Source organism: Myotis daubentonii, chromosome 2 (assembly GCF_963259705.1).
Source record: "Myotis daubentonii chromosome 2, mMyoDau2.1, whole genome shotgun sequence".
Taxonomy (NCBI): domain Eukaryota; kingdom Metazoa; phylum Chordata; class Mammalia; order Chiroptera; family Vespertilionidae; genus Myotis; species Myotis daubentonii.
Window position 1 is genome coordinate 64,666,488 of NC_081841.1, and position 24,381 is coordinate 64,690,868.

Consider the following 24,381-nt stretch of genomic DNA (forward strand, 5'->3'; position numbering starts at 1 on the left):
TTCATCTTTGAATCTGCAGCATGGTTGGCATTTAAAAAATAAAGGTTGGAAATAGAACACTGTGTAAATTTCTGACATCTGCTTTAGTATATTCCTTAGAATACATTTAAAAATAGGCCATTTACATAATTCACTTGAACATATTTTAACAAGAAACTGTCACAGGGAAGTGGGTTAAATCATGTGTGACTAACATAGCTGAGTGTAAAATAATTCCTAGAACATTAGAATTGTATATATTTTACCATTTCCTTCTTCCTTAGAGACATTCCAGTCAGGAAACTGTTTCATTGGTATAACCCTTGTCAGGAAGAGAATTTTAGACAAAGAAATCAAGTACTTTTGATGTGTATATTATTTTCTGGGAATTCATTCATGAGCCTGAGCGTCCTTGGGGACAAACTAAAATGACTTCATTTTCATATATATTCATATCTGCAGCTGTGCAGCCTGCCTCATTGAAAGCCCCTAACCCTATAGAGTTCAATCATCACCCTTTACAAATAGAAAATGTTCTCTTCAAACGTGACCAATACGTGCCTGGGGGAGGGAGTATAAATCCTTCTCCTTTTATACCCAGGACCAGAAATCAAAATCTTAAAGGCTAATTTTAAAAACTTAATAACAGAAGCATTGATCAGACTGTCAAACCTCAGAGGGAAGGTGGGGGGGGGGTGCGGGTACGGGGGAGAGATCAACCAAAGGACTTGTATGCATGCATATAAGCCTAACCAATGGACACAGACACCAGGGGGGTGAGGGCATGAGTGGGGGGTGGGGGGGCAATGGAGGGATAAGGACACATATGTAATACCTTAATCCAGCGGTTCTCAACCTGTGGGTCGAGACCCCTTTGGCGGTCGAATGACCTTTTCACAGGGGTCGCCTAAGACCATCCTGCATATCAGATATTTACATTACGATTCATAACAGTAGCAACATTACAGTTATGAAGTAGCAATGAAAATAATTTTATGGTTGGGTCACAACATGAGGAACTGTATTTAAAGGGCCAGAAGGTTGAGAACCACTGCCTTAATCAATAAAGAAAAAAAAGAAAAAAAGAAAAATAAATAAAAACTTAGTCTCTAGCCCAGCTGGTGTGGCTCACTGGTTGCGTGACAACCTATGAACCAGGAGGTCACGGTTCAATTCCCTGTCAGGGCGCATGCCCGGGGTTGTGGGCTTGATGCCCAGTCTGGGGTGTGCAGGAGGCAGCCAATCAATGATTCTCTCTCATCATTGATGTTTCTATCTCTCTCTTCCTCTCTGAAACCAATAAAAATATATATTTAAAAACCTTAATATCTATCATTTACTCAATGAACCACTAAAAGCAAAACTGCAATAATAAGGGTTTTATATTTAATCTTTATTTATTTGCTTATGAATAAACAAGTTAAAAAGATTTCAAAATTCCAAAAGTGAAAATGGGTAAACCAAGAAAATTATTTCTTCCACTATTATCATTTAGCCGCCCAGCTGATTTTCCCAAAGCAATCGAGTTATCAATTTCTTGTATGTTTTCCATTATGTATTTGTTTTCTTACTTTCTTCTTCTCACACAAGAGATAGCAAAAATACTTTGTTCACTTTGCTTATTTTAGTATTTCATGTGTACTGTACTGTAACAGTCTCTTATTGATGGGTTTTTATGTTCTAATTTATTATTATTAAAAAATAACGCTGCAACAAAAAAACTTTTACATGTTATTTCATATATAAATATTTGAATATATCTAAGATAAATTTACATAAATAAAATTATAGGGTCAAATGGTGAAATGTATGACATATTACCAAATTGTCTTTCAGTTATACCAATTTATACTTATACCAGTCACGTGTAAGAGTGCCTGGTTCCCCATATTCTTGCCAACATAGTGTTTATTCTTAACTTTTAATTTTTGCCAATCTGCTAGGTGGAAATGGTTTCTCAGGGTAGTTTAAATTTCTTTTTCTATTATGAGTGAATCTTTTTACATATTAAGAGATATATTTTCTTTTCTATGAAAATATCTTATAATATCCTTTTGCCCCTGTTTTTTATTAGGCCTTTGGGTATTTTTCTTAATGGTTTGTAAGAGCATTTTAAATATTAGAGAAAATTAGCCCTGCTTTTATGTTATGAGATACAAGCTTTTTTTTTTTTTTTTTTTTTTTTTTACCAGATTGTCATTTGTCTTTACTTATTCTATCTAGCTTTGGTCATGTGGAAATGGTTTTCATGTAGTTGAATTTAATATTTTTCAACTATATTTTCTTTTATGGACTCTGGGTTTTATATCATAGTTTAAAAGTTCTTCCCTACTGAGAGGTTATAAAAAAATATTGCCATTTTTTTCCAAGTACTTTTATGAGTTCATTTTTTACACTTGTAGATCTGGTTCATTTGGAGTTATTCTGGTAAGGTATTTGTATGTTTATTTAGGGAGCCATAATAACTCTATGATGTTGAATATTCCTCATGTGCTGTCATTATTATTTATATTGCTAATAGTTATTTATCAAGAACTTTACATGTATTGATTCTTTATTTATTTATTTATTTAAATGGTGAGAGTTCCTTCTTTTTTTAAAAAAATATATTTTATTGATTTTTTATAGAGAGGAAGGGAAAGGGATAGAGAGTTAGAAACATCGATGAGAGAGAAACATCGATCAACTGCCTCCTGCACACCTCCCTACTGGGGATGTGCCCGCAACCAAGGTACATGCCCTTGACCGGAATCGAACCTGGGACCCTTGAGTCCGCAGGCCGATGCTCTATCCACTGAGCCAAACCGGTTAGGGCATGTATTGATTCTTTAATATTATGAGATAATTATAGGATTACCTATGTGGTAATCAACTTGCCTATGAGGTAAGTACAGCTGTTATCCCCATTTTACATACAGATGAAGAAACTGAGGTAGAGTCTATCTTTTTTCTTTTTTTTACAAGTTTCAACTTATTTTCTAAATCATCTTCAATCTCCCTCTTCTCCGAGTTTTACTTGTGAGTAAGACAGATGCAGCTTTCTCCTTTCAGAGCATAGTATCTGAGATGTTTGGAGTGGGATTAGACGAGAAGTACATAATGGCAATTTCAGAAAATTAAGTGATAAGATGAGGAAGTACAGGCATTGAAGAAACTGGAAATAGAAACGTGTGTGTGTGTGTGTGTGTGTGTGTGTGTGTGTGTGTGTGGTGGGGGGTGGGGGTGGGGGAGGGGGGTGGTGCTGCAGAGTAGGCTTCTTGGAAAAAGTAACATCTAGGCTAATTAGACCCCATCTAAGACCTGAGGATAAGTTTTTGTTTTGTTTTTTAGTTTAATATTAAGGAAACTGCTTAATCCTTGTGCCTTAAATAGAATTATTCTAAACTCCTTAGAATGTGGCTTCTGGTTCTTTCCCCCCCCCCCCCTTCTTCCTCAAGGGAAGGGAAAGAAGTTAATAATTTCTGAGGTTCTGGGACTTGGCTAAATGTTTAAACCTTTAATTTAATTTTCATAAGAATGTCAGGATTGGCTGGCTTAAATAACAGAGATTTTTTTTCTCACAGTTCGGGAGGCTGGGATCAAGGTCAAGGTAGATTTGATTCCTGTGAGGACTCTCTTTCTGGCTTGCAAATGACTGCCTTCTTGTTTTGTGCTCACATGGTATAGAAAGGGAGTAAACTCTGTTGATTCTTCTTATAAGGGCACTAATCCCATCATGAGGACCCCACCCTTATGACCTCATCTAACCCTAATTATCTCCTAAAGGCCTCATCTTGAAATATTATCACTTTGGAGGATAGGGTTTCAAGATATGGATTTGGGGGGAACACAATTCAGCTTATAGAGATTAAATAACTTGCCCAAGTTTATACAGCTGGTAAAAAGAAAGCCAGAGATTCAAACCCAGGTTTGTCTGTGTTCAAGTCTGTCTGTTCTACCACATTGTAGTAACTTGCATCATGTTTTATCTGTAGTAGGCACTCAGAATATTTGTTGACTTGCTGACCTTTAGATCTATATAATCTAAAATTGCACTGAAAGGATTTTAGTGAAAGAATGGGTGAGGTGGGTCCATATAATTAAAACCAGCAGTCATTCCTATGGCATTTCCATGGTCCATACCTTGATAAAAAGTAACCATGTTTTTGCTTGATCAGTAATAATTAAAAATAAGCAAATGGTCATTTCTGCTCTGTAAGCAAGAGAGCAGAGCCATGGCTGTGTCTTTACAAGGTCTTCTATCTACTGCTTTCCAAAAGATTTATATTTCCTTAGAGGCCCAGTGCACAGATTCGTGCACCAGTGGGGTCCCTCAGCCTCGCCTACACCCTCTCACAATCTGGGACCTCTTGGGGAATGTTGGGCCTGAGGGGATTGGGTTGAAACCGGCAGTCCAACTTCCCCTGAGGGATATAGCAGTGCAAGAAGTGGCAGGCAGCAGGAGAGGAACCCAAGTGGGGGCCAGGCACTGCTCCAGCTCATCCCGGCCACGCCGCACTGGCTGCTGCCACCACTCAGTAGCTCTGCCGGAGGCGGGAGAGGCTCACGCTACTGCAGCTGCGCTCGCCAGCTGTGAGCCTGGCTTCTGGCTGAGCGGCACTCCCACTGTGGGAGCGCACTGACCACCAGGGGGCAGCTCCTGCGTTGAGCATCTCCCCCCTGGTGGTCAGTGTATGTCATAGCAACTGGTCAACCAGTCGTTTGGTCGTTCGGTCACTTAGGCTTTTATATATATAGATTAAATTATTTTAAACTGCAAGAGAATCAACCAGCTAGTGGCATAGATCAGCTATTTAAGCAACCAAATACACCAATTCACTTCCTTTTCAGTCCATTGCTTTACATTTTATAGATATGATCTGAATCATAATAGGTGCAGGAATCTTTGTGTCACAGTTTTTCACATATCTATGTATATAAAAAGCTAAGTGACCGACCGTCTGTCCATCTGACCTTCCGACTGATGAACCAGCCAGTACATATGACACCCACTGGCAATTTAAAAATAAACGTTGACTCACGCATGCATGATACATATAAAGCTCTCGCTGGTGCCAATTGCACACATGTTTTAATTTTATAATACTATATTATATATACTATTTTGACATGTAATTTTTGCACTAACGTAATTACTGCATGAATCTTTCTTCTAATTAATTTCCTTTCAATGTGCACAAATCCGTGCAGTGAGCCACTAGTTTAACAATAAAAGTCTGTGTGTTTGTATATGAGTATATGTTTGTATACACACATATACACACATACACCTTTTGTGAGGAAAGAAGAACAGAAGGACTCAGAAGGGAGATATAGATAGATAGATAGATAGATAGATAGATAGATAGATGAACAGATAGATAATCTCCCTATAGATAGGTATCTCTATATACAGGGTGTCCCCAAAAATGTATACACACTTTTGTCTGATAGCTCAATTGATGTTTCTTTATTTTCAGATTTAACCCATTGGAATTAATAATTATTCAAAGTGTGTGTACATTTTTTTGATACCGTATAGATATGTGTGTGTGCTATAGCAACGTTTTGCTATTGAAGAAACAAGTAATAGGTCTTTATAAATAGAACCATTTTTTAAAAATAGCTTTATTTATTTTAATATCCTAAGCATGCCTACAACACAGTAGATGTTCAATAAATAATGGATTAATTGAACTGAATTCACAGTATGTGGGAAGTTCACATGTTTTGTATTTTATAGTTATTAGCTGGGTTTCATTGGTTTTCACAGTGATGACACACACATTCAAGAAATAGAGCTTGAAGGAAAGGAGCCTGAACAATGAATCTTACACTGACATAGAATTCTATGATTTAAAAATCAGTGATATGTGTTCCATTATCAAACTTCACTAGTCACATGGGTTTCAGATAACAATACAAACTTTGTGAAGACATTGGCTACATCTTTTACCTGTGTGACTGATGCCTAGTGCAGTACCTGCAGCATCATAGCTCTCAATAAATGGATGAATGAAAACAAGTCTTTGGTACTCTTCTCTTTTGGTGACTTAACTTACACATGTCTACCTAAAGCAATGAAATGGATAAGTTCAGTTGCATTATCTTTACTTATTTAATAAATAAATTATATTGAGTTTTATGCTGATAAAAATAAATATTCAGTATTGTTGTCTATTTGTTGTATAGTTTCCAACACTCCAAATCTTAAGAACTCTCTGCTTTCTTAAATTTTGTCTTATATTTGGATATTTTATTTGTATTTGCATGGTCACAATCAATCAAAGAGTGACTAGTATTTGTTAGAACACGTGACCAATTTGGAAAGCAAACCTGTGTCGTGTGTCCAATGAAATTACTTCTTTCTTGGCCAAATTTATATTCTGCTTTACACCTATTCCCCACCCCGTGGCCAGAGTGTTGTTGAATAAGCCATTTGGTGGATTTAAATCAAATCTTGTGTTTTAAGATTTCATCATCCAAACATCCTGGAGCTGGCCGCATATTTTACAGAGAGTGAGAAGTTCTGCCTGGTTTATCCATTCATGAGAAACGGATCACTTTTTGGCAGATTACAGTGCGTAGTAAGTCATTCCATTACTCTTCTTGCTACTCCAATTCCCTGTCGCCCCTGGGAGCTGCTGAAACCTTTGATGAGAGCTGGGAGCCCATTGTGCACGCTCACATGAGGGGACAGCCTACACTGGGTTTCCCAAGGAGGCAGAGGACTTCTCCGTGAATTAATTTCTTGCTCTTAGAAGATGGCATAAACACCTGAGTTACTACGTGCTGTGCAACATGGTGGCCAAAAGATTTGCTAGGTCCTTACTCCTTATTGATTCTACATCTCAAATGAGTTTACATCAATTACTCTTACTTCTCAGATCATTTTTCATTTATATAACATTACCAAGGTACCATTCGATACACATAAACATAAAAATGGTACAGACTCCTTAAAGTGAAGGAGGTTGAACAAACGTCATGATTTCTCATAAGGTGTTTTTTGAAATATGCTTAAAAATTGATTCCAATAAGATAGGTTTCAGTTAAGATGAGAATAAAATCAGATTATTTTCAATTATCCACACTATTATACCACAGATAATTTTAAAATCTTATTTAATGAACTGTTAAACATAATTACCTTATTACCCATAATTTGATTAAACTAATATTAACATTAATAGGTATCTCACTAGCTACAAAGGCCTAGAACAGCTATTGGAAGTAGAGGAAAGCCTTTCTTGAATTAAAAATCCATTACTGTAAGCCCGGCTTCTGTTCAGGCAATCTTCTATGTAATGAATACATGTCTGGCTTTTACTCCGAAAGTGCAACTAGAGCAACTACTCTTGTCTTTTTAGGGAAACACAGCCCCACTCTCTTGGCACATTCGAATCAGTGTATTAATCGGAACAGCCAAAGCCATTCAGTACCTGCACAACACGGTCCCGTGCTCGGTCATCTGTGGCAGTATTTCAAGGTAAGTTCTCCCAGAGCTTTAGGTTCCACCTGCAAGCCCCTTTCACCCGGTGAGTCAGACTTCACACAATTTTCTGCCTATAGTTTCCCTGGCATGTACATGAATGTTAAAAATGCTCATCTAAGTATTTAAAACCTTACCTTTTTATTAATGAAAGCACATCTACCAAATTTAAAAAACTACATTTATGTTGCCACAGGGAGAGTTTATATTATCTTGGGGAATTATTAGTGAATAGTGTAGGATAGACAGTTTTGTGTATTTTATTAATTATACCTGATAGCAAACTGTGAACTGAACCTGTATTAATCTCACAAAAAAAACCAAACAATCCCCCCCCCCCCCCCACACACACACACAGGTTAAAGGAAAGGTTAAGTGACTGACTTATAGGGGAATTCCTAGCAAGGTAACAGTAAAATTCTTTGGCAATTAAAATTCTTTGTCGAGTCTCCAGTGTCTTGCTCTTTCTACTGAGCCTGCTGCCTCATAGCCATACATACTCATCTGTGACAAGCCGAGCAGCAACTCCCGTGTTCATTTTTGAGACATGAAAAATTTAGAAGCAACATCTTCCATTAGTAGACATAGGATTCGTTCAGAGAGTAGATAGCCTGTGGCAAACCTCTCTGTGAATTTTTCCTATGTGCCCTTTACCTTGAACTTGTCCAAAAGTACCCAGACACGCCTCACTGAAGAGCAGGGAAGACTGGATTTAAAAGGCTGCTGCCTCTTCTGAACCATCTCCTAGGGTCTTGAGAAAAGCTTTTCGTGTGCTTTTGAGTTGACAGAAGCGGGACTGATTGCCCACTTCTTTGTTTTGCTGGTGAAATGAGCTCCATATGAAAAGACTAGATCTTCATTTAGTCCCGGAGAAGTGGGGGATCCACACAGAGATGTCTGCTCCTGTTGCAATGTGGTGATTCATCAGCTGCTAGTGGCCCCATAAATCAGTATAAAATTAGTGCACCCTCATGGCACCTGGGACATAGATGGACGTCCAGTGGAGGTCTCAGAGGCCGGTGGTGTCAGCCACTGCGGTTAGTTCCTAAAAGCTGTGGTGGGTACCCCTAACCTAAAACAGTCCCCTTTCACACAGCTCTTGACCAACTCTGCCCAGCAGGTGCTCAAATATGTTTTAACCAAGTAAATAAATATCTGGAATTTTGCTGTACATATCCTTTCCTTGGTTTAAACTTGAAATGAGCATGAGCTTATTTTCAATCCCGAGCAGTAGTACATGAATTTAATTAATTTTCCTTTTGGTGTAACTAAGTTGATCAAATCCTCTCCTGAAAACACAGCTTGATAGGAAAGAGGGGTGAGAAGAGAGAGAATGTCGAGGTTTGGGTACTTGATGGGAGAGGGGGACGGGGAAGGTCACCAACCAGAGCAAAGGGAACATGGGGTGGAGGGATACACATCCAGGCTCCGCCGGGTCACAGGGTTTTCCACAACTGAAACACACTAGGTGAGGAGATTTGGAGGTGTCCCTCCAGCATCTTGCTCCTGGTTTCCGGTTAAAGATATGATTTCAACCGGTGTGCCGTGAGAACTTTTAAAATACGCAATACCTGAAATGCCTGACTATTTAGTCAGGGGCACTGACCTCGTTTCCCTTAGATCGTCAAATAAAAAATTAACAACAGCTAAAACAATAATAGCTGTCCAGACAGAGTAAAGAATTGCCAACCATATAATGAAAGCAAGACAAATTGATTGGAGAGGAAAGTATGAGGTTGAAATAAGGAAAGATAAGACTGGAGAGGGGTAAGGAATGTGGTTGGGTTGGATAGAGCCTTGAGGTCTAACTGGTCTGAGGACCTAGATTTGATAAGCAGGGCTCTCTCAAGGGACTCGGAGGCTTCTCTGGGGTGTAAGGGGCAAGAGAACGGTTCTGGAATCAGCAGTAGATACCACAATTTTAAAGGAGGCCACTTATTCCAGGCCACTTATTCTCAGTACCTGTTTGGATGTGCTGAATATAAAATCATGCAAGGAACACACTAGATGAGTGCTCGATGAGTAATGGAGATGCAGAGTATGGAACGATATCTGATCAGAGACAGGGAGAATTTCATGGGACAGGCAGGGTTTAACCTGGAAACACAACTAGCAACATATTTTATTGTTTTAGTTGGTGAAGGGGCTGCCAATGATTGCTGCCTTTTGGGTTTTTCAAAGGGCTCAAAGCCTCAACATAACCATCTGTAGACTATGCCCACCCAGGCGTGCCTCAGGGTGTGGAGTTGTGTTATATGGGCACTTACTGAGAACTGTGGTTTCACAGTTGTTCATCAGTGTGTTCCTCTCTGCCTCTTTCACAGACACTGAACTCTTGACTTTCTGCTAAGCCTGCCAGCAAAGATGTTAATTAGCAGTAGATTTCCCCCCTCCTTCGGTGATGCACACACCTGTTCTCTAGAAACTGGAATGAGACCAACTCGTTTCATTCAAGGCACTGAGCATCTGTCTGTCAGGTGGTAGTGACTTTCAGTCCCCAACAGCCTCGGCCAAACGTGCACTGGCTGACCTAGATCACCCTCCCGAGTTTCTTTTAAATGAATCTTTCACTTTGCTCTAAGTGTGGGCCTCCTTGGTTCTTGGTTCCTCTGTGTACAGCCTAGTGCACTTAGGAATTCTTACTTTTCTGCCTTTGTCTATTAATTTTTTAATTCTTTGTAAGGAATGGCAGCTTCTAGGAGATCTGTCTTTTTGTTACACAGCCCTGATGATAGACAAAGAAAAAAAAAGGACATTTCAGAACGTGTTAAACCGTGATGAGTAAGTCAGGGCTCTGTTTGTGTTGGAGACATGGGAGATACTGTAATGGGAGATACTGTATGGTTACCTTTATTTTCATTTCTGCATCTGGGGCTCAGATGATGGATCACAGAAGAGTTTAGTGTACATATTTGACATTATCAAATAATGTTTTTAATAGTATGAAATAACCTGGAAGAATGTGCATAAAGTGAGATTAAGTGAAAAAAGCCAAATTGAAGTAGCATTGAGTACACGTTTATAACTTTGTAGTACTACAAATTTATGAATTAAAGAATAGATTAAAGTAAAACATACCAAATAAAAAGTAAAACATACCAAAATATACATAAGGCTTTATTTAGACAGAGAGATGTAGCTTTTAATTTAATGGCTTAGTTATTACTTCTATGCTATGTTTTTAAATAAAATTTATAATTATAACATTTATATAATTGTATAATAAAAATAACATTTATTAGAAAAAATAACTTGGCATCAGATCTTTCTATTTCAAACCGAGGAAGCAGAAGAAACTCCAAGAAGGAGTCTAGTTACTAAGTAATGTCTGAAAGTTCTGTTTTATTCATTCCCTGTAATTACTTCCATCTACAAAAGAAGCTTGGTAATCTTACGCCTTTGTGGTTTTTAAAATCGTTTAAGAAATGAAGATTGTAAGGTCATTATCCTGCAGCCTAGAGCCCAAAGTGTGAGCAGCACCTTCGTCTAAGCAACGAAAAGGTGCCTGCACCAGCACTGCAGATGACAGGGCAGGAGCACAGGAAATCCGCTCCAGCCCAGGGCCTCCCACTCTCAGGCCACAGGTTTCTTCTCACTTGTATGATCTGAGCCAACAGGGATAGCCTCACGTTGGAGCTCTTCTTGCTTTCGAATTCTGTGACACTGCCCCTGCCTATTTTTGTGCTGTGCTCTATACCCAAATCTAGGGATTGTACCAGGAGAAGGATGTGAACCTACATTTTTAAAATCTTGGTCATGCTTTATCCTGATCAACTTCAGAGCAGGGATGAGTTCAGCTACGTTAAGGAGGTACCTCCAGAGACCCACTCACCCTAGAGCAGGCGAGGCAAAGTCCTGAATTGCCTGTTCCCCAGAGTCTTCTCTCTCTCTCCTTTCCCCTTTTCAACAACCAGCCAGATGTCATTGATGTCTCTGTTTCTTGTCACTGGTTACGTGCATGGCCTTTGGGTCAGGAAGATCTCGGTTCAAATTCCCGCTCTGCTACTTGCTGTCTGTGTGACTGTTGGTGAATTCCTTAAACTCCCAGAGGCTCAGTCCTCTTATCTGGAACTGAGCCGGCTACTACTGCACTCATCCCAGGTGGTGGGGATGGAGGGAGATCATCAATATAAAGCACCGCCCAGGGTTGGCAATAAGCTGTAATTTCTCTCACCTAGTGGAGGCTGCCCCTCCACCTCCCAAGTGTCTCATCCAGCCAGCCCTGGGCCCCAGCACAGCAGTTGTCAGAGCACCATCGCGGTGCAGCTCTGATGATTAGAGCTTCCTTTATAGTGAGCTAAAACCTGTCTTCCTGTGACCGCTCAGCCACTGTTTTGCACTGGAATTTTCTATATGCACCTAAAGAAAAGAGGAGATAAAAGTTCATTTCAATTCTGCTTTGTAATCAACAGATACTTAATCTCTTATGAGTAGCTGAATAAAAAGATTTTTTTTCCAGTTAACTATAGTAAATTGAAAGAGCACTGAACACAAAAAAAGGAGGGCTAAGCTTTAGTCCTGGCTCTGTCATTAAAAAGTTATTTTGCACCCTAGCCAGTTTGGCTCAGTGGATAGAGTGTCGGCACGTGGACTGAAGGGTCTGGGGTTCAATTCCGGCCAAGGGCACGTAGTTCAGTTGCAGGCTTGATCCCTGACCCTGGTCTCTCTCACATTCATGTTTCTCTCACTCTGTCTCTCCCTCTCCTTACCCTGTCTCTAAAAAAGAAAATCAGTGGTCCTAGCTGGTTTGGCTCAGTGGATAGAGCAGGGGTGGGCAAACTTTTTGACTCGAGGGCCACAATGGGTTCTTAAACTGGACCAGAGGGCCAGAACAAAAGCATGGATGGAGTGTTTGTATGAACTAATATAAAGTCAAAGTAAACATCATTACATAAAAGGGTATGGTCTTTTTTTCAATAGTTTTATTCATTTCAAACTGGCTGGATCCGGTCCGCGGGCCGTAGTTTGCCCACGGCAGGGATAGAGCATTGGCCTGTGGACTGAAGGGTTCCAGGTTCGATTCCAGTCAAGGACACATGCCTGGGTTTCGGGCTCAATCCCCAGTAGGGGGTGTGCAGGACGCAGCCGATCAATGATGTTTCAATCTCTCCCTCTCCCTTCCTCTCTGAAATCAATAAAACTATTTTTAAAAACCCAATGGAAAAATATCCTCGGGTGAGGATTAACAACAACAAAAAAAGCTATTTTGCACCAAATAAGTCATTTCAACCATGTGGGCCTCATTTACCTCATCTGAAAAAGGGGCGATTATATTATATAGCAGTGATTATATAGCAGCGATGATAAGTCATTTTCATCTCACATTTCATCTTTGATGGATTGGCAATGATTTCCCACAGGCAGTATTGAAAGGGAATTGGGGGAGGGGGAGGGTGTGCTTTCTGAACTCAGTTTGTGATGTCTGCCAAGAATATGGGAGGATGTTTTGGCAACATTGGGGCCACATATTTGCCATATGAAGAGAGGTTTAATCTACTTATGGTTTTAAATTCTCTTAATTAACAAACTGATTATATAAACACATGTTTGTTAACTATTTTCTATAGACTCAACATCATGCTTATATAAACAACAGAATCTAGTCTCTTAGTAAGAGTCAAATGACATATAGTGCAGCTGTGCAGTGGGGACTTGGAGAAAGAAGGACTGCTGGAATTCAGGGCAGCTGAGTGAAAACGTCATGGAGGAAGTGAATATTAGGCTGCAGAGAGGCCTGGATAAAAATTGGGGGGAGGGGAGGAGTACTTTGCAGGTGAAGGGAACAGTATAAAGAAAGAGCACTGAACACAGAAAAAGGAGGGGAATGACAAAGGAGTAAAGGTTAAAGGGAACCAAATGTTTGGTGACAGATGGAAACCAAACTTTTGGTGGCGAGCATGCTGTAGTGTATACAGATACCAAATGATAACGCTGTACAGCTGAAACTTACAAAATGTTCTTAACCAATGTTACCTCAATAAAAATTAAAAATTTAGCCCGACTGGTGTGGCTCAATGGTTGAGCATCGACCTATGAACCAGGAGGTCACAGTTCAATTCCCGGTCAGAGCACAAGCCTGGGTTGTGGGCTCGATCCCCAGTGGGGGGGCCTGCAGGAGGCAGCCAATCAATGATTCTCTCTCATCACTGATGTTTCTATCTTTCTTTCCCTCTCCTTTCCTCTCTGAAATCAATAAAAAAAATATGTATTTTTTTTTTAATTAAAAAATTTTTAAAAGAAGAAAGCCCTTAAACACCAGGAAGTGCAGTCCTCCTTGCCTGCATTTGTAAGTGCTAATACCTCAGGGTAGCTAACAGGCTGCAGACAGATCAGGGAGTCAGTGAAAGCTCGAGGGCTTTAGACCTGACCTAAGAGCCCACTGGACAATGTATTAACCTCCCCAGCAACCCCGAGTTTGGGTATCATTGGTCTTATCTCAGTTTGACACAGGAGAAAGCTGAGACTTCCAGAAATTAGTAACCTGCTTCTGTCACACCTCTGTAGCTGGGGGAGGGGGCGGGGCTCCCGTGTGTGTGGGCCCAACAATCACGCTCCTACTGGGTGATTAGTCATTGTCTCTGGGGGCACGTTGGCTTCATTGGGCAGAGACGGGGAAATGCGCAGGAAAGGAGAGCGTGATTAACGTGTGCGGATTTGGAGATGCTGACGTCGGACACCTGGTGAAAACGGCAGCAGGCGGTGGCCTGAGCTGGAGACGGGACCTGGGAGTGCGTTCAGGACCCTGGCCTGCGCCTGTGAAGCAGTGAGAGCAAACAGGCTCCCCGGGGGACGCTGTGCCAAGGACACTCAAGGAGGAAGCCAAGCCCACATTTCAAAAGTGTTTTCGAGAAGCCTGGTGGTTTCGTTTGCCCAAAAATGTCTTCGTAATTTGAACTCTTCCGAGAGAATGTTATAAAAACAAAACTTTATTTATTTCCAGATGGTGGAATTTGAGGAGGAAAAGGATTTAAAGAAAAGAATCTTAAAGAGTTGACGTCTCTGTTCTTGACAAATGACCTTCCCATTTTTATTTGGGGAACAGAGATGTTTTTGAATTACGGGAAAGCAGTGGTGGTTCTTGCTTTTTCCAACCTATCCCTTCCCGAGCTTAATTGTTTTCACATTTATGAACGATCTTAAATTCAAATGCATTTTATCTTTGGCATTTTTCATCCCAGACATTCATCCCTGTTCATTTCCTGGTGAACATTTCTAATGTTTCCTGTGAGATTATGTCCTCGCATCATTTTGGCCAGATGCATTGCATGCTGCAGTGGGGCGGGCTGTGTGCACCCCTCCCAGTCACCTGCAGGCTCCCGGGGAGACTGGATCTTGCCCCATCTGGTGAGGGGTATCTTGGTGTGGCAACAGCAGTAACACAGCAAGATGTCCCATCGCTTCAGGCTGTCAACCAGAGGCCACATGTGTCCTCTATCTCTCGGGCCTATGGGGTGGAGTCTGGACTTTCCCTGAGAGTTGCCAGGCACTCAGGGACTGGGCTACTGGGCACCAATAACGTCCCATAAAATGCTATAAAAATAAATGTATCTTTAAAAAACAATCTTGCACCTACATATCAAACATGGTATTTGCACTTGCGTTCAAATCCTGCATTATAGTCTAGGTGTGTCATCTTGCTTTATTTTAAGGCCCACAGCCTGCTACTAAATCAGGAGACAAACTGGTGTGCAAAGAAAGCAATTCTTGTAGCCATTGAGGGATGCAGTTCCCTCCAAAAGAATTGTGTTAAAGACTTAGCAAGAGGGAGATGAAGTAATATTCCTGCAGTGAGGATGTACGTCACCACCTGTGTAGGCTTCTCCCCATCTCTTCGTGACCCTATCATTGATCCTTCTGTGGAAGAATGATCTAGAGCAGGGGTCCTCAAACTACGGCCCGCGGGCCACATGCAAATACAAATATTGTATTTGTTCCCGTTTGGTTTTTTACTTCAAAATAAGATATGTGCAGTGTGCATAGGAATTTGTTCATAGTTTTTTTTTTTTAACTATAGTCCGGCCCTCCAACGGTCTGAGGGACAGTGAACTGGCCCCCTGTTTAAAAAGTTTGAGGACCCCTGCTCTAGAGGCCTCTCTGTTACAGTAAGTGGTCTTGTGGGAAAGAATAGAAGAAACAGGTTGCAGAGACACTAAATTAAGTGTGTGAGCCATTGGATGTTTCTCACCTGTGTCTTTGGTAGCCACAATAGCTAGCAAGCTGCCCTGTTAGTGCACCATATTGTTACATGGTTTCAGTTATTTATGTTGTCTTTATTTTTTCAGCCTGTGTTTACCCCCATAGGATAAACGCATTCAGTTGACCTACATGGTAGCTGAAGGCACTTTATGTTGGGACATTCTATTTGAGGTAGAAGCAGGGGAAAGAATTAGGGCAGAATTGATTGTTGATGGGCCTTTTGCAATTCCCACTTTTCTGAAACAGAACATCCTTCTTCCTCGGCTACCATTAACCTTTATTTAGAACAGAGTAAATCACTGGGCTCTAAATTTATGTTATACACTAAGGTCTGCTGGTACACAACTTGTCTTTTCACCAAATATCATTATTCAAAGTGTAAACGCAGTGCCCTAGGACAATTTCGCATTCTTATTGATGGCCTCTCGCTGCCCGAATCCTCCGTGGGTTTTACCGGGTAGCGTATCGTGGTTCCCCGGGCCGCCTCTTACAGAACTGCTTCACCCGCTGCCGGAAGCTTCCCACCAGTTCTGCTGAGGGTCAAGTAAATAGATTAGATTATGGTTTTTGTTGTTGTTGTTATTACTGCTTTTTTTTCCCTCTCTCTCTTTTGTACCTAGGAAAGAATTATTCTTTGGGAGCCTGAGTGATCCACAGATTTAGCTTTTTGCATTCTCATGGCTCTGGCACTAAGTTACGCTTTAACCCTTCCTCAGAGCTGGTGGGGAAGAAGAGGGCTAGGAGTTTGACAAGGAAAATCTGGCGTTCAGAGCTCTGCTGCCTCCCCCTGGGCTGAGACGAAGAGGGCGGCTGCAGCGGAGGGCCCGGCCCTGAGTGCGGCAGAGGCTGGAGGGGCGGAAGGCTGGTCCTGGCGATGAGAGGACCTCTCTGCCCACCTCACTCCTGGCACACCTCGCACACCTGGCACACTCCTGCATTAACTACCCCGGCACTCAGAATTGACCAGGGCATCCCAGGAAGCTTGGCCTGGATCTGAAAGAGTGCAGTGTACACCCGTGGGAGAAGTAATTATGAACTAAATGTCTATTCTTACTGAGAGATGGAGAGAAGGTAGGATCTGGCTCTAGTATATTCCTCACCTTCAGAAGCATGTCAGGATAGTTAATGCTATTTTCCAAATGAGAAACCCAAGAATGGGTGAGGTGTGACATCGGTGTGTGAGACCCAGGCTGGTCTTAGAAGCTGCTGGGTTTGAAATATCAGGAGAGAAAAGACAAGGCAGGGAGAGAACCGAGGACTGTGCTTCTGAGATAAGCCTCCTCCCAGATACAAGTCCCTCCCTGACTTTCTCCTCATTAATGAAGGGACCGCAGAACAGGTAGGGGCTCTAGGGCTTATGCAGAAGGTGGGTTCTTTGGGATTTGCGATTCTCCTGCCACCTTCAGAGGAGGGAGAGTGACATAAAGTTTAAGGCGTGTCTTTCTGATCCCGGGGAGCCCCATCATTTTGGCTGTCAATTGAGTCCTAGACAAAGTCTGGGTTAGAATCCTCAAGGCCTCCATTTCAAATCCTTGAAACAGAGCCAAGACTGACTATTGGGAATCACAGCAGCGCCTGCAGTTCAGACGTGTGGAGTGGCCGGCTTGTCAGCCTGCTCGTCCAGGGACAGCAGGGACTCTGGAACTTTCGTGAGACCCAACTCTTGTTCAGAATTAATCATTTCCTGTGTTTATCCTGCAGCTATTCACCACGTTTAACAAGAGTGTGTGGCACTCCAAAGGCCCATGTGGCATTGGGATGGGCAGGGATCTCATACTAGCTCTGGTTTCAGGGGACAAAAACAAGTCCTTAACAAAGTTGAAAAAGCAGATAACTTTCTCTTAGCCCAATAGCCATCTCTTTTCTCAATAGCCACCTGCTCTCCTGTGAGGAATTACTAGCCTCCATCTAAGCCAGCGTTTACTGAGCATGCCCAGCAGTAGCTGTGTCTGTGCCTGTGAGTTCTGTTGTTTTCCTCATCTCACTCGTGAGGGAAGATGCTGCTGAGGTTTCCGGGGTGAACTGACCCGCCAGTGGCTACAGAGCCAGGTGGGCCGTGGGAAGTGGGGCTCCCCCTCAGCTTATCTTTTCCCACCCCTCCTACAGCAGCCCTTCCAAGGTCAAACAAGCTCGCGCTTACTTCCAGCCAAGATGTTAAGTGACTATTAAGGTTTTTATGTGACGAACAGATAAAATGGACTCCAAGACTTTGCCTCTGCCTCTTTAGATGGTTATATTTTAAACAAGACTCAAAGACAAAGAAGCCGTGGGGATGGGACTGTGGAGTAGGGTTATCCTTAAAGCGGGGCCAGTGAAGATTCCTCAAAACCTTGCAGGTGAGTGGCTGTGGGCAGAGCATTCCACGGCAGAGCTCCGTGCACAGAACTGACAGCTATTGGCTGAGTAAGACCCAGGTCATGTTCTCATCACGTGCAAGAAGAGCACAAGGAAGGCCGCTTTGGTTCACCTTAGTGTCTCCTCTTGACGAACCATCAGCTTTATCCACCAACTCCACGTAGGTAGCTGTAAAATCGAAATGCCCGCGGTTTTTAGGTCAGGATTTGGTTTTTGGTTCTATAGAACACTTGGATTTAGGACACATTCTCACATTAAGAAAAATGAGAATATGTCCTACAGTTCATGGAAAATATGGATGGCTCTATTTTGTCCATGTTTGTAATGAATAAGACATGAAGGTGAGCTCATCGTGTTGTTTTTCACCAAAATGTCTTCATGATGTTTTGTCTTGTTTGTCCTTGCTCCTCATTTTAGTGCCAACATACTTTTGGATGATCAGTTTCAACCCAAACTCATGGATTTCGCCATGGCACACTTCCGGCCCCACCTCGAGCCTCAGAGCGCCACCATAAGCATGAGCAGCGGCAGCAGTAACCATCTGTGGTACATGCCGGAAGAGTACATCAGGCAGGGCAAGTTGTCCACTAAAACAGATGTCTACAGCTTTGGCATCGTAAGTGACAATGCCCTCAATTGAGTGGGACATTTGAAACCTGTTTGATTTTATTAACCAATGGCATGCAACAAATGATCTCCTGTTACTCATTGTCTTATACATTAATTTTGGGTAATCAATCAGTAATAAAATATAAATTCATTAATTGGAATGAACTATATTCATTGTTAAGGTTACTAGCCGCCACTAACATGTGGATATAGTTAATGTGCGTAACTGACTTTCTGTGTGTCCTTTGTAGGTGATAATGGAAGCTCTGACCGGTTGTAAAGTGGTGTTGGATGACCCAAAGCACATTCAGCTGGTAAGACTGGTCCTCCCCTCTGCACCGTGGTCATTTTCCTGATAGAGTTCTAAATGAGGTTGTCTTCTTCTCCTCCTAGAGGGATCTCCTGATGGAATTGATGGAGAAGAGAGGCCTCGATTCATGTGTCTCACTTCTAGATAAGAAAGTGTTTCCCTGCCCTCGGAATTTTTCTGCCAAGCTCTTCTCTTTGGCGGGCCAGTGTGCTGCGACACGGGCAAAATTAAGACCATCAATGGATGAAGTACGTATGCACACAGTTTTATTAAAAACTGAATCCATAGAACCATTGAAAATCTAAATAGGACAAATGTATATCTAAGTAAATTCTTTATTAATGAGACAAATCCAGCCCCCAAAATAGAATTCTAATCTAATAGATAGCTTTTCTAAGTCGAAATGTCCCATCATCAGGTACTCTAGTAGAGGTCATTCTTGGGTGGAACCAGGGCACCATGAACATTTTAAGGAAGAGACATAGTAATTTGGAGATAACATTTTATTCAACCTTCATAAGAGATCTGCCCATTAAAAATGCAGTGTGTATTCCCCTTAACGGTTTTTTATTCATCTGTCCATCTGTTTAATCGTCCATTCATTTATTTGTTTACAATAAACAAATATTTATTTAGTGCCTACTTTGCAAGGGGCAGATGTTGTGCTGGGTGCTGGGGATACTACAGTGATCAAGATACAGCTGCTGCCCTCAAGCCCACTATCCACAGGGAGAGTGACCTCAGGAAACATGGGATTTCAGGACAGAAAGATAAGGATCCTGGTAGATCGGAGCATGGAATTAGTACATTCTAGCTGATGGAAGTCAAGGAAGCTTCTTGATGGAGGAGCCAGTGGAGGTAGGCCCTGAAGAACAGGGTGGATTTAGGTAGCCATCAGGATGGACGGACATTCCAGGGAGAGAATGTACACCTGCAAAGGCTCAGAGGGCTGGATTTCATGTCGCTAAGACCACAGGTAGTTCTGCTTCTGTGGGATGGTGGGGAAGGAAAGGCTGCAGGGTTGTAATAGAAGGCTCCAGGTGATAGAGCAGGGGTGGGGAACCTTTTTTCTGCCAAGGGCCATTTGGATATTTACAGCATCATTTGCAGGCCATATAAAATTATCAACTTAAAAATTAGCCTGCTGCCCTCTAAAATCAATAAAACCATATTTTTAAAAATAATAAGAGATTCACCCCAGGTCCAAAAGTAGTGGTAGCAAATCTAGGTCAGGTCTCCTGATATTCAATTCAATGCAGTTTCTTTTATCCTTTGCTTCAAGTCACTTAATTTACTCATTAAAACGAAGGGTTTAGCTAATCTTTAATACCTTCTCATTCAAAATTCTGTAGTAGAACTGATTTCATGAAAACAAAAGCACAGTCCTTCAAAGGTAGACGGAAAAAGGGTAAAAGGAAACGTTAGTCAAGCTTAACTCTATGTTTGCTTGCTCCTTGGTTATTAGGTCCTAACTACTCTCGAAAGCACTCAAGCCAGCTTATATTTTGCTGAAGATCCTCCCACCTCACTCAAGTCTTTCAGGTGTCCTTCTTTGTTCTTGGATAACGTGCCAAGTATTCCAGTGGAAGATGATGAAAGACAGAACAGACAGCCTCTGCTTCATGATCAACATTTGAGGAAAGAGAGAATGGTTCAGAAAATCCCTTTTGAATGCAGCCAGTCTGAGGTTACTTATCTGGGCTTGGATGGAAAGACGGGGAATGAGAGAAAGGAGGAGGCTTGCAAACTGCCCAGTTCTCCTCCTGAAGAACGCTGGTCTCCAAAGCACGCGGCACCAGCCTGGGATTCAGGGGCCCCCCGTGTAGATGCGGACCCTTCTGCAGAAGCTGCAGGCCACACTCACAGGGGCAGGCCAGTGGAGACCAGCTGTTCCAGTGAATTTGTCTGGAATGAATGTGAGCAGAACAAAAAGGAATCCATTTTACCAGAAGATAAAGAAGATGACAAGTACTACCCCGGCACTTGAGTACAGGTGGCGTCTTGGGAAGACATTGCCTTCATAAGTAATGCCCTGAGGGTGATCCATGCGACCTCGGCAATGAGGATCAACAATCTGGACGATCCCATTCTTCGCTCTCCAACTTGCAAAACGAGGGGCCTTAAAAGTGTGTTTTGTCGGGTAATTGCCTCAGATCAAATCTAGGCTGAATTAGAGCCATTCGTGATTCCTTAAGATCCTGGGCCCTGACTTCAGACAAACACAGCAATCAAAACCTCCCCAACGAGACTGGATTCTTACGTCCTTCACGGCATTGATCTGAGTCCTCAGAGCCTCGTTCTGCTAAGTGTGTTCAGTTGGATTCCACTGTTGGGTGTAGCTTGCCTGTGAAGTCGTAGGAAATGTCTAGTTTGTAAATATTAATGCTTGCCCTTTAAAGAATTGCCTTTCCGTGTACTTTGATTGACCCGTGGCATTTCCCTGTTCATCCCTATCAAGTTTGCCTGTGTGAAGATGAGCCAGGCTCACCCTTGGCTATGATATGGTCTCTGCAGAGAGTAGATTTTTGCCCAAGATCTGTAGTCTGTATTTAAACTCTTAGGATAATTTATCACATAGAATACAATTGTTGACTGTTATTATAAGTTCTTTTTTTTACAAACGTAGGTACCTATTATATCCTAAGTAGGATGTATGAAATTTTAATCAGGTAATTTCTGTTTCTGAGAAGATGGCTGGTCACAAGAGCCTAGGTCTGCTTTTTGATTCTGTACCTTCCAACTCAATGCCTTTGCTCCTGCTGTGTCCTGTCTCCCTTCCCTTTTAAAATCTTACCAATCCTTCAGGGCCCAGCAGAACTGCCATCCTCCTGAGACTTCCCTAATCTCCAGCCAGAAGTACTCACTTTACCAGCATTTCCATAGCAATATTACTGTATTTATATTTTATACTCGTCACTTTCTGAATGATACCAAAGTTGCTTGTGCCATCTCTCTCTCTGACCAGGCTTGTAAACTGCCTGTATTAGTTTTCTATTGTTGCTGTGACAAATCATCACAGACCGAGTGGGCTAAGACAATGTAGGTTAATTATTTTGCAGCTCTGGAGGTCAGAAGTCCGTGGCATCCCTTCTGGAGGCTTTAGGTGCAGATTCGTTCCCTCACCTATTCAGGCTCCTGCCTTCCTTGGCTTCTGGCCTCTTCATCCTCAAAGCCAGTAGCGTAGCATCTTTCAATCTAGATCTCTCTTTCTCTCTGACTTCTTCTTTATCACCTATTTCTCATACTTTGGCCCTCCTGCCTCTCTCTTATAAGGATCCTTGTGATTGCATTGGGTCCTCACAGATAATCCAGGAAAATCTCTGCATCTCCAGATCCTTAATTTAATCACATCTGCGATGTCTCTTTTCTTCTGTAAAGTAATATATCCGCAGGTTTCTTAGGACATGGACATCACTTGGGACCATTGCTCTGTCACATTCCCTGCGTGTGCAGGGGCCGTCTCTTCAAGGCCTAGCCTGTTATCCTATACAGAGCAAGTGTTTTCTTATAAGTCAAGTTGAATTAAATGATCTCCATGAACCTACATACTCAAAAATTCAGCTACAGTAAATGTTGTTGGGTAAATTAACAAAGTGGGGATAATGATTGTCTTTGTGATGATGGCTGGAAATACTCAAGAAAACCATTTCCAGAGGATTTATAACTGCTCCCTCTTCAGGGCATGTATAATGAAAGGGTAGATCTCTAGCTTCAGAGGAATAGACACATGGCCCGCATGCGTGTGCGTGTGTGCGTGCGTGTGTGTGTGTGTGTGTGTGTGTGTGTGTGTGTGGTTGGGTTAGGCATAGATTAGAGTCCAGATTCAAGAACAACTGATCAAAAACAAGAAATTATCAGGAATTAGGAGCAGGTTAGCAGACCAAGGTCAGAAATGTGGAGCTATAGTTCTGGGGGGAAAAGGATTTCATGGCAGAAAGTGTGCTTTAAGACACAATAAGCCTTAGTCTGATTGACAGGCCCAAAGCAGGCCCCAGGTAAGCAGTTAGGAGAGGCCATGCTTAGGAGAGGCCAAGCAGTTAGGAGGGCACAGGCAGGTCTGCCGGCCGGCTGTCCAGTGCTATCTTCCGCGTCTGATCACGATGTCTGTGTTCACAGTGCTCCCAAATGGTCCCTCTGCTAAGACTAGTAGGGGAGCAGGCTTGAACTTGACTTCAGATGATTTCAATTCTTGTGACCTGAGCTGGCTGGCCACTCTTGATTATCCATGCTAATGAAAGGAAGCAGAAGTCTTTGGCATTTGGATTTATATTATGTAAACCATTCTGAGGCTGATTTACCTTGTTTCATTTGAAAATAAAAAAAAAAAACAGCGAATGTGTTGCTTATTTTATCAGTATTAACTTTATCCTTCCAGATTGGCAAATATTGGAGCAATTGACAAGAATGTGGGCAAAAGGACATTCTTGTTCACTATTGGCTGGAGTGACAATTGGTACAACCTTTCTAAGAAGGCAATATGTCAATAAAGAATTATTTAACAAAAAAAGAAGGCAATATGTACTAAAGTTGGCAATATGTATCAAAAATTTAAACGACACACTTTTACCCGGCAATTTGTTTAGGAATTTATTCTAAACATTCCCTGAGTGTGCAGGGGCCGTCTCTTTAAGGCCTAGCATGTTACACAATACAGAACAAGTGTTTTCTTATAAGTCAAGTTGAATTAAATTATCAAGTGTGTAAATAAGATGGCAAAGATGTACTTTATGAGATGTATAATATTAAATCATTGGAAACAGCCTAAATGTCCTTCAATAAAAGATGGGTTACATAAAGTATAGCACACATATACAATTGACTTATATGCAACTGTCCTTAAAGATTATTTAGATCAATGTTTATAACTCTGGAAATTTGTCACTGAAATATTATTGAATGAAAACTCAGACTCCAGCATAGCATGCTTAATAGGGCCACATTTATAAGACTGGATTTTTTAAAATAATATATGTTTCATAGAGAGATCTTTGCCAAAAGGTTAATAATGTTTTTTTCTGGCCTGTGGTATTTGGATGATCTTTACTTTCTTTAGACTTGGATGTATTTGAAATTTTTATAATGAGCATGGATCATTTTTATTTTCTTAAAACAATAAAGCTATTTTTATTTTGGAAAAAAATCCTCAACATTTCTATGTTGGCCCCCCTCTTTGCTTCGTTGTGCCCTTGGTAACAACTGGCAACTAGCAATGCTGCTTCTAGTCCATTGCCCTTTGTTCTTTCTGTCCTCAAAGCTTGGTGACTGGCGCTCCCACATGGGTTTGTCTGGATCCTCTGAGTAACAAGTTTGGGACTGAAAAAGCAATCCCAGAGGCAAAACTACACAAATTGAAATACAAGAATGGACAATGGCCCTGGCTGGTGTGGCTCAGTTGGTTGCGCATTGTCTCGTGCATTGAAAGGTTGATGGTTTGATTCTGGTCACGGCACACACTTGGGTT

General features: G+C 41.7%; 1 protein-coding gene across 2 annotated transcripts in view; it reads left to right on the forward strand.

The window, feature by feature from the left end:
- Nucleotides 1-24,060, forward strand: part of IRAK3 (interleukin 1 receptor associated kinase 3) — a 58,016-nt gene extending 33,956 nt beyond the window's left edge. For both annotated transcript variants that reach the window (XM_059683520.1, XM_059683519.1), the window contains exons 7-12: nt 6,431-6,545; nt 7,329-7,447; nt 18,419-18,617; nt 18,862-18,924; nt 19,004-19,168; nt 20,386-24,060. In XM_059683520.1, coding sequence (XP_059539503.1) covers nt 6,431-6,545; nt 7,329-7,447; nt 18,419-18,617; nt 18,862-18,924; nt 19,004-19,168; nt 20,386-20,907 — 1,183 coding nt within the window. In that variant the 3' untranslated portion in view covers nt 20,908-24,060. The remainder of the gene's footprint in view (nt 1-6,430; nt 6,546-7,328; nt 7,448-18,418; nt 18,618-18,861; nt 18,925-19,003; nt 19,169-20,385) is intronic.
- Nucleotides 24,061-24,381: the final 321 nt, after the last annotated feature.